Here is a 14,665-nt window from a genome sequence, read left to right as displayed (position 1 = left end):
ATGGCTCATCGCGAATTTCCTCTTGGGGTATGAAAAGATCGAGAACCTGGCTCTTTCGCGGAAATGTTTCCCCCCCCTTCTTCGGACCCCCCCCCCCCCCCCCCATCTCCCCGCGCGTCCCCCTCTCTGCCCGGCGCGCGCCTCCTCGGCGCGGGCCTTGTTCTTGCGCTCGTCGACTCCCGTCTTGAAGCAGATGCGCGCGCCCTCGCGGAGGGCGTTGCCGTCGGTGATGTTCATGGCGTGCACGAAGATGTCGTCGCCGCCGCCGTCCGGGATGATGAACCCGAACCCCTTCTCCATGTTGAACCGCTTGGCCGTCCCCATCATCTTTCCCGGCGGAGGCGCCGGCTCGCCCAGAGGCGGCCCGCGAGGGGCGCCTCCCATGCCCGGCGGGACGGGACCCATGCCGCGGGGCGGCGCGCGCATCGGATCGATGTACGCGCCCGTCACCTCCTCCGCCGCCGCCTTGTTTTTGACCGGGTCGTACGACTTGCGGAAGCACACACGCGCACCCTCGCGCAGCGCATTGCCGTCGGTCAGCGCGTTGCCGTGGGCAAAGATGTCCTCGCCCCCGTCGTCGGGGACGATGAAGCCGAACCCGCGCTCCATGTCGAAGCGCTTGGCCGTCCCCATCATCTTGCCCGCCGGCGGCGGCGGCTCTCCCGGAGGCGGGCCGCGAGCAGCTGGCTGCATGGGCGCTGCGAGCGGCGGGGCGATGCTGCCGCCGGGCAGCTGGCCGAGCGGGCCGGCGCCCATCGTGCGCGCCGCGAGCATCGCCTTGGCGTTCTCGATCGCGCTCGCGATGGCGGGGTCCACCGACCCCGCCGCGGGCGCCGCCATGTCGAAGCCGGGGGCCGCCGCCGCCTCTGCCGTGTACGGAATGTCGGTGGGCCGCGACTGCGACCAGCTCAGCTGGTCGTCGCGCACGGGCGAGCGCGAGCGGTCGCGTCCCGCCGGCTTCTCGTCGCGCCGCGTGTCCTCGCTCTCAGCCATCAGCGCTGGTTGCACAGCTTGCCCCTGGATTGCCTGGAGCCAGCGCGTCGCTTCGCCGTTTTTCTTTTTGAACGAGGTTTCCTCCTCCAACCTTCACTCTCCGGGCTAGTTCGACTTGTTCGCGCCATTATCGCTCCGCGCCTACTCCATCCAACAACCACAATGCCAAAGTTCAGGCTCCTGACCGCCGCCGCGCTCCTCCTCTTCGTGGCCAACTTTGTCTTCCACGGCCGCTCGGCACCTCGCCAGGTCGACGCGCCCGGCGGGGCGGCCGGCCGCTCTCTCGTGGCGGACGGCGAGCCGGACGTGGCCGCCTTTGCGGAGCGGGTGCGCCTGGCGCTGCGCCGCTTCCAAGAGCGGCGCCAGCGGCAGCTGGCCTTCGCGCGCTGCAACCACACCTACGGCAGCCGGACGGACGGTTTCCTCCCCGGCTGTCCCGCCGCCGGCTGCGTCGCCTGGCCGAGCCTCGAGGCTGCAAAGGCAGTGTGCTCTCAGTGGTCCGACTGCGGTGGAGTCACCGCGTCGCGCGAGGGCGGGTGGTTTGAGCCTCGCGCCCGGCGCGTGCCGCTCCCTTCGCCCGCCGGCGAGGTTTCCTGGGTGCGCACGACCAACGACGAGCAGTGCTACGGCGGCCTGCGAGGGCCGTGGACGCAGCCGCCCTCGCAGCCAAACGAGGCCGCGCTCGCAGTCTCTCGCGCGTACACGGCCGTGGTCGACGCCGCGCTCGCGGAGACGCCGGCGCTGACTCGCCCGCGCAGGCCGCCCAGGGAGGACGGGACGATCTTTGTCTCGATCGGCGCGCACCGGGACCCGCTCTGCGGCGCGACTGTGCGGCGCGCGTTTGCTCGTGCGGCTCGGCCGGAGCGCCTGAGCTTTGGCATCGTGCAGCACAACTGCGAGCGGGCCTGCCTCAACGTCACCGGCGGCTTCGGCGCGACGCGCCGCTACCCGCCGCAGCTCGGCGCCGACGAGGACTGCGTGTCTGCCTTTTGCGCGTCGCCCGAGGGCGAGCCGCACTGCGCGAGCGGGCGGGTGCGCATCCTGCGGCTGGGGGAGGAGGAGGCGCTCGGGCCGATCTACTCGCGCTTCCTCGCCTCGCACCTCTGGCGGGGCGAGACCTTCTTCCTCCAGATCGACGGGCACACCGACTTTCGGGCGGGCTGGGACTCGGCGCTCGTGCAGATGGCGCGCCGCACGCCCTCCTTCCCGCGGTCGGTGCTGTCGAACTACCCTCCGGAGGGGTCGCCCGCCTCCGCGGCAGCCTGGCCCAGGCCCACCGACGCCGAGGAGAGGGTCGAGCGGCCGGCGGGCGGGCTCTGCTCCTATTCGTACGAGAACGTCCTCCCCGCCGGACGGCTGAGCGCACGGCTCGGCGGCTGCCACGCCGCCGCCGCCGGGCGCGCCAAGCCGTCGCCCGATGGAGCGGGCGCCGCCTCGCCCCGACGGACCGCCTTTGTCGCGGCCGGCTTCCTCTTCTCCCACGCCTCCTTCCTGCGGCTCGCGCCCTACGACCCGTACCTGCCCTGGATCTTCATGGGCGAGGAGCTGGCGCACACCTTCCGGCTCTGGACGGCAGGCTTCGACATCTACTCGCCCAACCTGGACGTGCTGCGCCACGCCTACCGCCGCGAGAACACGCACAAGTTTTGGGAGAATGTCGACCGCGCCTTTGCCACCGGCGGCATCCACAACGCGCTGGTCAACCTGACCGTGCAGCGCATCCAGCACCTGCTCGGCTGGCCCGAGGCGGCGCAGCCGTCTCAGGTGGCCGAGGCGTGGCTGCTCCACCGCAAGGACCAGTTTGGCGCCGGGGCGGTGCGCTCGCGGGACGCCTTTGACGCGATGCACGGCATCCGACACAATAGCACGCCGCGGCGGCAGGAGCCGCCGGGCTGGTGCTGCTTTTAGCGAAAGAAAGAAAGAATTCTTAAAATACAAGCCTCTCGAAAGAAAGAATTTAAACAAAAGAAAGAAAACAGTTAGCGCGCGGGATTTACACTTTTCCCCTGCTTGCCCTCCGCCATGGCGGAACGCGACGAGTCGGCAGCCAGCCGCTCAGAGCGGCTGGCGGCCGCGCAGCGTGCGGCGGCCGCGCAGCGTGCGGCGGCGCCAAACCTGCAGACCCGGCACCGCACCTCTGGCGAGAGCTCGACCTACGCCCGCGACTTCTTCGGAGCGTCTCGCCTCCACTTCATCGGGTCGTGGAAGGAGCGGTTCAAGGCGATCTGCGCCGGGATGCCGCCGGCGCCCCCGCTGCCGACGCCGAGGCCAGGCGAGCAGCGCGCCGTGATGCACATCGACATGGACTGCTTCTTCGCCTCAGTCGCTGTGGCGCACTTCCCCGCCTTTGCCGGCCTGCCGCTGGCGGTGAGCTGGGGCAACCCCTCCGTCGAGAGCGGACACGGTGAAATCGCGAGCTGCAGCTACGAGGCGCGCGCGCGAGGCGTCCGGAACGGAATGTGGCTGAAGGACGCGCTGCCGCTCTGCTCCGACGGGGCGGGCGGGCCGTCCGAGCTGGTGGTGGTGCCGTACCAGTTCGACGAGTACGCGGCGGCGGCCGAGGCCATGTACCGCCGCGTCTTTGCGCTGACGCCGCACGTGATTGGCGTCTCTTGCGACGAGTGCTACGCCGACGTGACTGGCTGCGGAGATCCGCTCGCCCTGGCGACGGAGCTGCGCGCGCAGATCCGGGCGGCGACGCGGTGCAACGCCTCGATCGGCATCGGCCCGAGCCGGCTCGTCGCCCGGATCGCCACCTCCGCCTGCAAGCCGGACGGGCAGAGCGCGCTCAGCGAGGAGGGGGCGCGCCGCCTGCTCGCGCCGCAGCCGGTGACGGCTCTGCCTGGGATCGGGCGCTCGAACGCGGCGGCGCTGTCCGCGGCGGGCATCGCGACGTGCGGCGAGCTCGCGGCGGCGCCCGCCGGCGCCGTCCGCGCCGCCGTCGGGGCCGTCAACGGCGACAAGCTCCGCGCGTTTGCCGCCGCGAGGGACGGGCGCGCTTGGGAGGAGCCAGCCAAGGTCCGCTCGTCGATCGGCGCGCAGTCGAGCTGGGGCGTGCGGTTTCGCGCCCGCTCGTGCCCGGTCTCGGCGTGCGAGGAGGGGTGCGGCTGCGCGCACGCCTTCGTCCGCCAGCTCGCCGAGGAGGTGGCGAGGCGGCTCGGCCAGGCGGGGATGCGCTGCCGCGGCGTCGGCCTCAAGGTTTGGAGGGCGAAGGAGGGGGAGGACGTCCTAACCCTGACCCTAACCCTAACCCTAACCCTAACCCTAACCCTAACCCTAACCCTAGGTTTGGAGGGCGAAGGAGGGCTGGACCTCCGCCACCGCGAAGGGAGGAATGGGGCACGGCGCGTGCGACAACCTCTCGCGCAGCGTGGCGCTCGAGCGGCCCACCGCCTCCGAGGCCGACCTCGCCGTCATCGGCCTCAAGCTGCTGCAGGGCCTCGCCATCCCGCATGAGGCGCTGCGCGGCGTCGGGCTGCAGGCGCACACGCACAAGCACGCACGCACAAGCACGCACGCACAAGCGCGCACGCACAAGCACGCACGCGCCAGCACACACGCGCAAGCACGCGCACGCACGCACGCACGCCCGCACCCGCCTGCCCGCACCCGCTCCGCGCCGCCCGCCGCCTCCTCACGCCCGCACACGCCTCCCCCCCCTTCTTTAGGCCACCAGGCTCGAGCAAGGGGCTGGCTCGGCCGCCTCCCTCTCCACGCCGTGGGGCGACCGCGCCGCACCGCTCCCGAGGGCCGGGAGGGGCGGTGGAGGAGAAGGAGGAGGCGGCCGCGGTGTGGGCAGGGGCGGCGGCGGTGGCGGCGGTGGCGGCGGCGGTGGTGTGGGCAGTGGCGGCTGCTGCGGCGGCGGAGGCGGAGGCTCCGAGGCGGGCCCGTCCGATGCGGCCCTGTCCCTGGATCGGTCGGAGGGTTGCTTCCTCAAGAGGAGGCGGAGGAGTTGCGGAGAGGTGGCGAGCTCGCCGGCCGCGCCGCCCGGCAGCGCGGCGCTCGAGGAGTACTACGACGCCGTGCTCGAGTCGCTCCGCTCCTGCTTCCTCGAGGTTGCCTTCCGCGCGCGCGCCGAGCAGGGCGCCGAGGCCCTCTCCGGCTTGCCCGGCCTCCTCTCGGACGGCGCCGAGGCGCTGCTGCGGGCGGGCGGCGCCGGGGCGGAGGCGGAGGCGCGGGCGAGGTCTCTCGTGGACGAGGCCAAGTCGCTCGGCTCGCGCTGGGCCGAGACGCGCCGCGCCGGCCTCTGGCTCGAGCACTGGCTGCAGGCGTGCGACGACGTGGATCGAGGCGTGGAGCCGATGGCGCAGCGCCTGCGGACGTGCGGTAGCTTTCGGGCGTGACGGTCGTGGCGTACCTATACGTGTATATATCGGTGTACCGCCCAAGAAAACAGGGAAATACGTATGCACACTACAATGTAACTGAGCCGTAGCTAAAAAAAATTGCTTCGTAGAGAAGAAAAACGGGCACGGGGCACGCAACTCTCTCCCCCCTCCAAGCCTCCATTCTCTCCCCCTAGGCCTAGCCCGCCCTTGAGCCTTGTGGCGCGGGCCCCCCCTCACTCATCCCCCAGCCCCTGTATCGCGCACTAGCTGTGGCTACCGTAGGCCACACTTGCGTCGCCGGCGGTTCCCTGCCCTAGCCCCCTAGATGTGGGGGAAGCTGGCCGCTGATCCGAAGACCGACTGCGCCAGGGCTTGCCGAATGCGCGGGGCGAATGGGCTTAGGGTACCCCTAGGGTTCTGAGGGCCGGATTTTTTTAAGACCTTTTAAGAAACGAGGAGGTTTGGGGGCTTAACTTGCCATTTAAGAGATTGCAGGCACGGGGGGTCCCTCTTTTAAGTCCGTTTAAGAAAATCGGCCTCACCGGCACGCGTCGCTGGGTTCCGCGCCGGTTTCTCCAATTCTGCCGTTATTAGGCACGAACCCGCCACTGAAGACACATCTGTAAGTCTGGTGCACTGGCGGGAGCCATACTCGCATAGGGGACGCGTGCCAGCTGACTGTAGCCAGCTTCCCGGCCTCCGGCGTCTACCGGGGAGCCTCCCGGACCATCGACCTCGGGAGCTCTCCCGCACCGTTTAAGCGTTTAAGACCGTTTAAGGAATCGGCGGCCCAGCAGCTCTTAAAACCGGCCTAGGCCGGTTTTAAGCCGTTTAAGCCGCAGGCGCCCCAGGGCCCACCCTTTTAAGCCTAGGGGTACCCTAAGCGAATGGGTGATGAAGTTTTAGTGCCTTGGTGTCCGTTCTCCATGTACCATGTCTGGCTTCCCCTGATCTCTCGCACTCCCAGGGTACTCCCGCGGTTAGAGATCTCCCATATCCCCCCCCTTCGCCCCTCCCCTTCTCTCTCCGAGATTACCGTGCACTACGTGTCATAGGTCGGCACTCGGGGGGGGGGGGGGGGGATGCGTGTGTGCTATTCTCGGTTGGGTAGTTAGCGATGGACGCCCATCGAGACGCCCATCGAGGACGCCCACAGTTTCGATTTTCCTCCTTGGCGCCCTGGGTAGAGCGGGGAGTCTCCCTTGGAAATTTTCTCGCCCGTCCTGTCTAAGCCCAGGGTTCAGCCTTCCAGTTGATCCTTATCGGACTGGTGAGTTCCATCTCGCTGTCTGTGTGACGCCCCAAGTTTTCGTTGGCAGCGCGGTGCTACACACACTATGCCTGTTTTCGTTTCCCAGGGGAGGTTGCGAATCTCTTTTTTCTTCTTTTATGGGCTAGCTATTTCACAGTACATGCGAACAAGCTTGGACGCTAGCACATCGCCATGGCAGGCCATGGGGGCACATGAGCACACCAGCCCTTTCGCTTACCCTGGAGCATTTGGGACAGAATCCTGCCCATCATCTCCTTCGCTGTTCATGGGTGACTCTCGCTGTGTCTCGGTGGAGGAGGAGAGGGGGATACGGGCTGGCTATCTCGAGCGAGTGACGGATAAAGTCGTGTGAAAGAGCTGTGAAAGCGAAAGTAGCGAAATTAATTGCCCGCCGCAGGCGAAGAAAATTTTCAGGGTTTTTGGTCTCCTACGCCAAAGAAATCGAAGATTTCGGCGGGCGCCCGACGCGCGGTATGGAGCACGCGCGCTGCCCGGCATGCCTGCAGCATCCAAACGAGACGCACGGCGTCGCTCAGCCGTGTCCACGCGGCTTCGCTCCTGTCCTAACCGGCGCCATCTGGGCGGCTGCTGCGGAGCTGCTGCCGGCGGTGCGGCAACTGGCCGACAGATACAACGCTCAGGGCACCCGCCGGCGATTCACTGGAAAGGAACGAAGGCGCCGCTGTCGGCGATTCACCGCCGTTCGTTCCCGTCTCTCAAGCTGGCTACACCGTCCATGGACGAGGGAGACGTCGCCTCCTCTTTCGTCCCGGGCACTGTTCGCGCCGGAAGGCACCGTACACTGCGAAGTACATTAGCCTTCATCTCTCCTACCGCCGGCCGGGAGTGCAGCCTTCGCCATCGCTGAGTGAGTTTATCCTCGACTTTGGCACCTGCGAAGTAATGAACAACATGCAGTACGTCATATGCAATGGCGCTATGACAGCCCTGCGATGGGCGTCCTCGACGCAGACGAGGCGGAGCTCATCTGCACGGCGCAGATCGCCGACTTTCTCTCTCTCCCTGCGCGGGTGGTTGCGCCACCGTGGATGAGGCATATGGGCTGGGCAGGGGAGTTGGTAGAGGAGGTCGACTGAGGGCGCGAGGCCGCCAATCGTCACAGTCTGCTGCTGACTGTCGGTCGCTGACTGGTTGCGCATTGCGCTGGCCGCGCAGCGGCCTTTAGAAAATGCTCACAAGTCACATGTCACAAGTGCACACAATGGTCAATGCACATTGACGATTGAGCTAATGGACGTGTATGTGGTATGGATGGGGGGGCGGAAGGCGGCCAAATCGAGCGGCCTTGCGGCGACCGCGCGCGGGGGGCTGCACTATCAAACTATTAGCCTAATAACGTACCTAATTATCAACATATACTCCACCACCCTCGCCCAGGGATCTACAACGCTGTCTTAAGGTCCGACCTGTGGGCTCTGCCTGCGCTCGGCACCGGGCACCGCCTCGGTATACAAAATGCGCCTGCGGGCGGACCCTCACAGATCACAGATCACATATACCTAATAATTAGCTTGTTATTAGGAGATTGATCACTAATAACGCGTTATTAGCCTAATAAGCACCTAATAATCGCTGTTATTAGCCTAATAAGCGCTGTTATTAGCCTAATAATTAGCTTGTTATTAGCTACTCGCGCTATTAACTATGTGTTGATAATTAGGTACGTTATTAGGCTAATAATTTGATAGTGTGCTCCAACCGGCCGAGCGCGGGCGCCCCTGAGGCCTGAGCGCCTGAGGTAAGTCCTGGGGTGCACGGACGACTCGTGGTGAGGTAGTACTAGTAGAGAGCAGGGCTCTGCAGAGGCCCACACATGGCGCAGGCGCGCGCGCCGCCGCACGCGCCGAGCGGGCGGCGGAGAGGCAGAAGGCGGAGCGCCGCGCCAAGGCATTCTGCCACCGCGCCGCGGTCAACGGGGTGGTGGGCGGGATCCCCGGGTCCCGGAGGAAGGAGACCGTGGGTGCGTTCGAGTGGATGGAAGATACGTAAACTAGATCTATCGGCATCGGAGAGAAACGATTAACTCTAGGGCTGGGACGAGGACAGACACGTCCCCACCTTTGCAGGATTTTGAAAAAGCGAGGGGGGGGGGGGGGGGCATCGCGGCGCGGAGAGGGCTGGGCACAGCGGCACCGGGCACAGGGGACTCTCTCGCATAGATAGGATACGCAGGCTGGGCCTCCTATTGGTGCCCCCCCGGATCCCTCGCTCTCGGGCACTATTCATCTGACCACTCATCTGAGGGGCTTCTACGCGAGCGGCCGCGCTGCGGGTCAGGGCTAGTGAGAATGGGCTCGGGCCACTTGCCCGTGCGAGTGTATATCCCCTCAGAAGCCGGACGGAGGGGCCTCGACCGCCCCTCGCGGCAAGCTCTCGAGCAGCTCGAGCAGCTCGCCCGCCGCAACCGCCGCGTCGAACTGCTCTCTCAGGCCGAGCGCGCCGCAGAAGAAAGAAAGAAAACATACAAGGGAGCGCGCCGCAAAAAAAAGAAATAAAACAGACAACCCAAGCGCCGCACACCTTCCGGGCGGATTTTTCTTCATGCGAATGGACGCCGTCGCCCTTTGAAAGGGCGGGCAGTCTTTGGGACTCCTATGCTCGCCGCGTGGTTCACCGTCACCAGCGGATTGTTCGTGCTGCCGTTCCCTCCGCCGCCCGCTCCACCGCTTCCTCCGTACCCGCCTAGTCCTCCGCAACCGCCAATCACGCCGCCGCCGCCGCTGCGACCACCCTTGCCTCCTAGCACTCCTCCTCGGCCGCCACCGCCCAGTCCTCCGCCGCCGCCGCCACCAACACCTCCCCCACGTCCACCATCGCCGCCGCCCTTGCCTCCTCCACCGTCGCCGCCCCCACCCTCGCCTCCACTACCGCCGCCGCCTTCACCCTCGCCGCCTCCGCCGTCACCACCGCCCTCGCTGCCGCCCTCGCCGCCGCCCTCACCGCCGCCGCCATCGCCGCCACCGTCGCCTCCGCCCTCACAGCCGCCGCCATCGCCGCCACCGTCGCCTCCCTCGCCGCCGCCCTCTTCGCCGCCGCCCTCTCCGCCGCCCTCTCCGCCGCCCTCTCCTCCACCCCCGCCGCCGCCCTTGCCTCCGTACCCTCCGTGGCATAGTCTCAACGAGAGAGACGCGAAACAGGTCGGAGTCAGCGCCGGCGTCGGCGCACTCGTCGGTGCCGTCCTCGTCGTCGCGCTGGTCTGCTGCGCCTCCCGCGGGAGGCAGTCACTGCCGCTCTTCTCAACTTTCGCAGCCTTCGCAGCCTTCCGCGATGACGAGGACGGCGGCGCCCTCGAGCTCGCTGAGCGACGGCGGCGCGAGGCAGCGCTGGGCATGTTCGGCTCCAGCCTGAGCAGCTTGCCCAGCAGCCCCGCCGCCTCCTCCAGCCTGAGCAGCTTGCCCAGCAGCCCCGCCGCCTCCTCCCCGCCACACAGGGGCGTGTGGACTCGGCTTCACGCATGGATCCGGCTTCATCTGAGGATCCAGCGGACTCCGACTACGCACTACTCGCCAACGTTAATAGAGACCACCGTCTCTCGCACCGTGTCTCGGCTCGCGCCAACGTCAACCTTGTCCGACAACACACCGCCGGCGTGGAAGAGCATGCGCGCGGACGCGCTGTCCGAGCTGCGCCAAACCCCGAGCGACCCCTCCAAACCGCCGCTGCGTCCGCGCAGCATGAGTGCCTCCTCGGACCCGGGCTCGGAGTACAGCAGAGTGTCGGACCCGGCGGTGTCTGCGGAGCAGCAACGTCGGGTGCACGAGATTTAGCGCCGCGCGGCGCGCGACGCCGCAGCCCCGCCGCGGGGCACCCCATTACCCCGTTGGCGTTGCGCCACCCCCAGAGCTGGCGAACACGCGTCGCCGGCTCTCTAACGGTCTGTTTGTGCGCTTGATCTCCAGTCCCTCATGAAAGCCATTTCCTCTTCCATGTGCATTTCCCCCCCGCTCTCTCTCCCCCTATCTCTCTCAGTCCTCTGCGCGCTCGACGACCTCGATTCTCTCCGTTGAGAGGTATATTACGGCTATAGTAATAGTATGTGTGACCTGTGTGACACCACATTCATCACATAATTGTTAATAATCACGTGCCGGCGCGCGGCGCGCGGCGCGCGGCGAATTCAATACAGTATATCACTCTCTCTGTTAAGGTTACATTCATGACGTTGTTTTTTCCGCGCTCTTCTCAGTACACAGATTCACCTGTCGTCACGGCGGCGCCTCGCCCGAATCCTTAGGCGGGAGGGCCATGGCAGAGAGCAGGTCCTCGGCAACGAGCTCGGCCCAGATGGCGTAGCCGCGATCGTTTGGGTGCATGCCGTCCCGGCAGAAGATGTCGCGCGTCGGCAATAGGCGGCCTGCCTGCGCGGAGAACGCGACCCGCTGACCGGCGACAGACATCTCGTGCGCCACGGTGCGCTTCTGCTCCTCCCACATCCCCGCGGCGCGCGCGATGCAGGTGGAGAGCGGCCAGAAGGGCTCGAAGCGCGGCACTCCTGCAGCGAAGCGAGGCGAGGGTCTGCACGGCTCTCGCCACCGCTGGCGTGGAGCAAGCGGGCAGCTAGGCACGCCTTCGACGCTCACGCCGGGCAGCAGCACGGCACACTCGTCCCCCACCGAGGTGCGCACCGCCTCGACCACGCCTCGCAGCCGGCCCGCGAAGGCGTGCGGGTTGAGCTGCGGCTGGAAGTGCAGGAAGCAGGACTTCATGTCGTTGAGCCCGCACACAATCACCACCGCGTCCACCCGCTCGCCCTGCGCGCCGCAGCGCGCAACCTGCGGCCGAGGAGCCCGGCGTCGGGGGCGCAGCAAGTGGCGGGCGGACCAGGTGGGAGCGGGCAGCACGCCTCGGACTGCACTTGCGGCATGAGCCGCTCGGTGAGGGTGCCCACGTCCGCCCCTGTCTCGCCGAGGGCGAGCCAGCCCACGTCGACGCCAAGCCGGCCAGAGAGCAGCTCGGCCACACGGCGGGGCAGCGTCGGGCCTTCGCCCGCCTCTGCGTCGCAGCCCACGCCGGTGACGAGCGAATCGCCGAGAAAGATGATGTTGCGCCGGGTGCCGCTGCTGCGCAGGGCCGCGGCCGAGGCAGTGCCCGAAGTTGGGCCAGTGGCGTCCGGCGGGAGCTGGAAGCTCAAGCGCACGTACGCGACCTGGCACGCAACCACGCCAGCCGTGCCGCCCAGGGCGGCGCCAGCAGCGCGAAACGCGGAGCGAAGAAGCTGCCGCGAGCGCAGCATGTACGTACTATCGCCGTGTAGATGCTCTTTGTTTGCAGTCACCTGTTCCGGAATGGCCGGATAACCCTATCCTCCTTTGGCCCAGCCGGAGAGTGCGCGCAGTGTAGAGTGCGCAGTGGTCGAGGTGGAGGCCCCACCTGCGTGAGGTCGCGAAGCAAGTGGGCCCCGAGCGAAAAAATAACCCGGCTGGACTCAGCGGAGCTGGGAATAGGACCGCCGCAAGCGGCGTGGCGTGGAGCGGTTGAGCATCCCTCCGGGGGCCCCTCTGCGCCGGGGAGGCGTTGTTGGAGGCTAGGACGCAAGCGTCCGTCGCCCTTTTCAAACTCGGGGCCCACTCCGCTACGTACGCTCCGACCCGAATTTGGAGACTCGGCCTAAAAGTTTAAGGTGTTGCTGCGCAAAAGGGGTCGGACACAGGGCGCAGCTCATGCTAAGAGCTAGAAGGGGAGCTAGAGAGAACGACTACCCTGTCCCGTTATTGCGTACACCAACACCACAAAAGCTCTCTCTCTCCTGTCCTCACTCAGAGCACAGAGGGGGGTCACAACTACCGAGTCTCTCGACTAGCTGCCACGTTGCCGACCGAGAGCGGATCTCCTCCTGCTCCGCAAGGAGGGTGGCCAAGGCTAAAGTCTTGCCGGAGCCGGCGGGCGCGTTGACGACTTGGAGAAGGTCGCCCTTGTACTTGTACTTGTAGAGATGCTCGAGGGGGTGCTTAGTGGGGCGGTGCGCAGCCAGGCCAGCAGTGAGGGGAGGCGCACCCTCACTCTCCTCGGTTGCAGAGCTCGTCGGAGGCTGCGTCACGACGGGAGGGTCGCGACAGCAGTCCTCGGGCGAGCCGACGCGCATGTCCAACCAGCGGGTGATGCTCTGATAAACCCTCTGGATCTTCGACAAAGGTCGGATATTTCTTTTTTCAAAGTGCAAGGTGTGAATACGAGGTTTATGATAGGGCTACTACGACGAACTATGCGGCAATCGACTGGGCGCCTGGCGCCCGACCACCCCCGCGCAAAGACCTCGTAGTAGCCCTCCCCGTAACCGACTTGGCCGGACGTGTCCAGGCCGCTGTCGCCGCGCAGATCGGCGCGAGCAGTCGCTCGAGGGGCTCTACTGGCTGGCGGTGCTCAAGGGGAAGGCGTACACGCTGGCCGAGGACACGGTCGTCAACACTGACACCATCCCCGCGGGCTATCTCGTGGTCAAGGCGCATTGGCTCAGGCTCGAGCAACGCGAGTGCGAGGGCAAGCTTCGCTCCTACACGCTGCTCGAGGCCGAGACGCTCATCATCGTGAATCACATGGTGCGGCTGGCGGGCTTGCGCTTCTCGCCCGGCCCGGGCGGCCCTGCGGACCGCCAGCTGAGGAGCGCGCGCGAGAAGCTCTTTTATATTGGCCTATAGACGCATTACTCGCTCGAGGCGTGCTGCAGTGAAGACCAGTCTTATTGAGCCTGTTTGGAGGCGTCGATTTGTGCAAAAATGTGTGTTAGAGAGCGCTAGATGGCAAAATTTTCTTCGCCTCCGGCGGGGCTGCTCGCCGCGGGGCTAGAGAGTGACTTTTGTCGATGTCGGCTAGAAGTGCTGCACGTTTTTCAGAATTTCACCTTTCACCCCAGCGCTGGGACTCGTTGTGACGGCAGACGCCAGCTGCCTCTCCAACCGCTTCTGCAGATCTGCAGCGTCCTTCTTTGCCCGTGCATGGGCTCGATCCGATTCCGCAGCGTGTCGTCCCCACGAAAAGAAAGTCATCGGGCTTCGTGGAAAAGAATTTTACAACAAAGCTCCCTCGCACGTGGAAAAGAAAAAGGCAAGTCGATGTTGCCAACCGTCAAAAGATACAAGACCTCTAAACAACTATGCGCACAGGGCTCCTAACTCCTTCCTAACTGGCTCCTAAGCGTAAGCGCGTAATCCACAATGGACGGACACACGGCGCCTCAGCTGGCTCTCCCCGGGACCAGACGGGGGAGTCGGCACACACACCGGCACATGAACAGGCACCACACGCCCCCCCGATTTCTCGATTTCTTTTTGCGTTGCCGCGGGCGCGACATGCTGCCGCTCGGCGCCAAGCGCCCTCGCGACCTCGAGCCAGACATCAGCGGCACCTCCAAGCGGCACGCGAACGGCGGCGTGAATCATCTCGCGCTCGCACCGGTGGACAGCACCGTCGTCGCAGGCTCGTGTCCCATCTGTCGCTCGCTTCTGATTCAGAAGTGCATCGGCTGCTCGTCTCGTCCAGCCTCGGGCTCGCCGTGCACGCTCAGCTTTGGCACGACAAAGATACAATCGGCTTTCCACTGGTCGCACCGTTCCTTGACACCGCTGTTGATTGTAGGAGTCTGCGGCTGCGTGTATCATCACCACTGCCTGGGTGAGTGGCACCGCCGGAGCTTCACCTGCCCCCTCCATGAGGTGCAGTGGCAAGAGAGAGCCCCCTGCCACTGCCCGGCGCTCGTCGGCGACGGCCACGGCTGACTCGGCAACGCTCGCGCTGCTACTTGTCGCGCCCGCCTGTCGCTCTGTTTGACGCGCCCGCCTTTCGGTCTCCTCCCGTGGAGCGAGGATACCCTCCGGCCGCAGAGGGACGACGCACTGTGCGCGCCACGGGCGCGTGTCTACGTTCTCATGTCCCCATGCTGATGGCGGTTGCCTTGCGGCAAGGCAACCGCCCCCTCCGAGTCCCTTCTGCACTACGCGAAGGTGGTACGAAGGTCGTACGCTTGTTTTGTCCGGTGAGCATGCGACACTAACTGTGCCTCTGAGTCGCCGTTTATTGTGTACAGCAACACCGGGAGGGGGGAGGACGTAAGCGC

At 66.1% G+C, this 14,665-nt stretch overlaps 5 protein-coding genes across 5 annotated transcripts in view; 3 read left to right on the top strand and 2 right to left on the bottom strand.

Annotated features, from left to right (window-relative positions):
* Positions 1 to 1,034, bottom strand: part of EMIHUDRAFT_434814 (hypothetical protein) — a 2,020-nt gene extending 986 nt beyond the window's left edge. The window contains exon 1 of the mRNA XM_005780899.1: positions 142 to 1,034. Within this exon, the coding sequence (XP_005780956.1) occupies positions 142 to 993 (852 nt within the window). The 5' untranslated portion in view covers positions 994 to 1,034. The remainder of the gene's footprint in view (positions 1 to 141) is intronic.
* A 121-nt stretch (positions 1,035 to 1,155) lies between these two features.
* EMIHUDRAFT_99991 (hypothetical protein) lies at positions 1,156 to 2,901 on the top strand (the record flags this gene model as incomplete). Its single annotated transcript, XM_005780898.1, has 1 exon — positions 1,156 to 2,901. The coding sequence occupies one exon, from the start codon at positions 1,156 to 1,158 to the stop codon at positions 2,899 to 2,901; it is 1,746 nt and encodes a 581-aa protein (XP_005780955.1).
* A 114-nt stretch (positions 2,902 to 3,015) lies between these two features.
* EMIHUDRAFT_558111 (putative DNA repair deoxycytidyl transferase REV1) lies at positions 3,016 to 5,336 on the top strand (the record flags this gene model as incomplete). Its single annotated transcript, XM_005780975.1, has 3 exons — positions 3,016 to 4,191; positions 4,280 to 4,462; positions 4,662 to 5,336. 3 exons carry the CDS (start codon positions 3,016 to 3,018, stop codon positions 5,334 to 5,336), a joined length of 2,034 nt encoding a protein of 677 aa, XP_005781032.1.
* Positions 5,337 to 10,820: 5,484 nt separating this feature from the next.
* EMIHUDRAFT_99989 (hypothetical protein) lies at positions 10,821 to 11,848 on the bottom strand (the record flags this gene model as incomplete). Its single annotated transcript, XM_005780897.1, has 2 exons — positions 10,821 to 11,387; positions 11,471 to 11,848. The coding sequence occupies 2 exons, from the start codon at positions 11,846 to 11,848 to the stop codon at positions 10,821 to 10,823; spliced, it is 945 nt and encodes a 314-aa protein (XP_005780954.1).
* Positions 11,849 to 14,003: 2,155 nt separating this feature from the next.
* On the top strand, positions 14,004 to 14,279 carry EMIHUDRAFT_49116 (hypothetical protein; the record flags this gene model as incomplete). The annotated part of the gene is made up of 1 exon (XM_005780896.1): positions 14,004 to 14,279. A coding segment is annotated over one exon (276 nt), but the record flags the coding sequence as incomplete, so codon positions are not given.
* Positions 14,280 to 14,665: the final 386 nt, after the last annotated feature.

This window comes from Emiliania huxleyi (genome assembly GCF_000372725.1).
Source record: "Emiliania huxleyi CCMP1516 chromosome Unknown EMIHUscaffold_21, whole genome shotgun sequence".
Lineage (NCBI taxonomy): Eukaryota > Haptophyta > Isochrysidales > Noelaerhabdaceae > Emiliania > Emiliania huxleyi.
The sequence above is the reverse complement of the archived record's forward strand: the minus strand, read 5'-3'. Positions and strand labels throughout refer to the sequence as shown.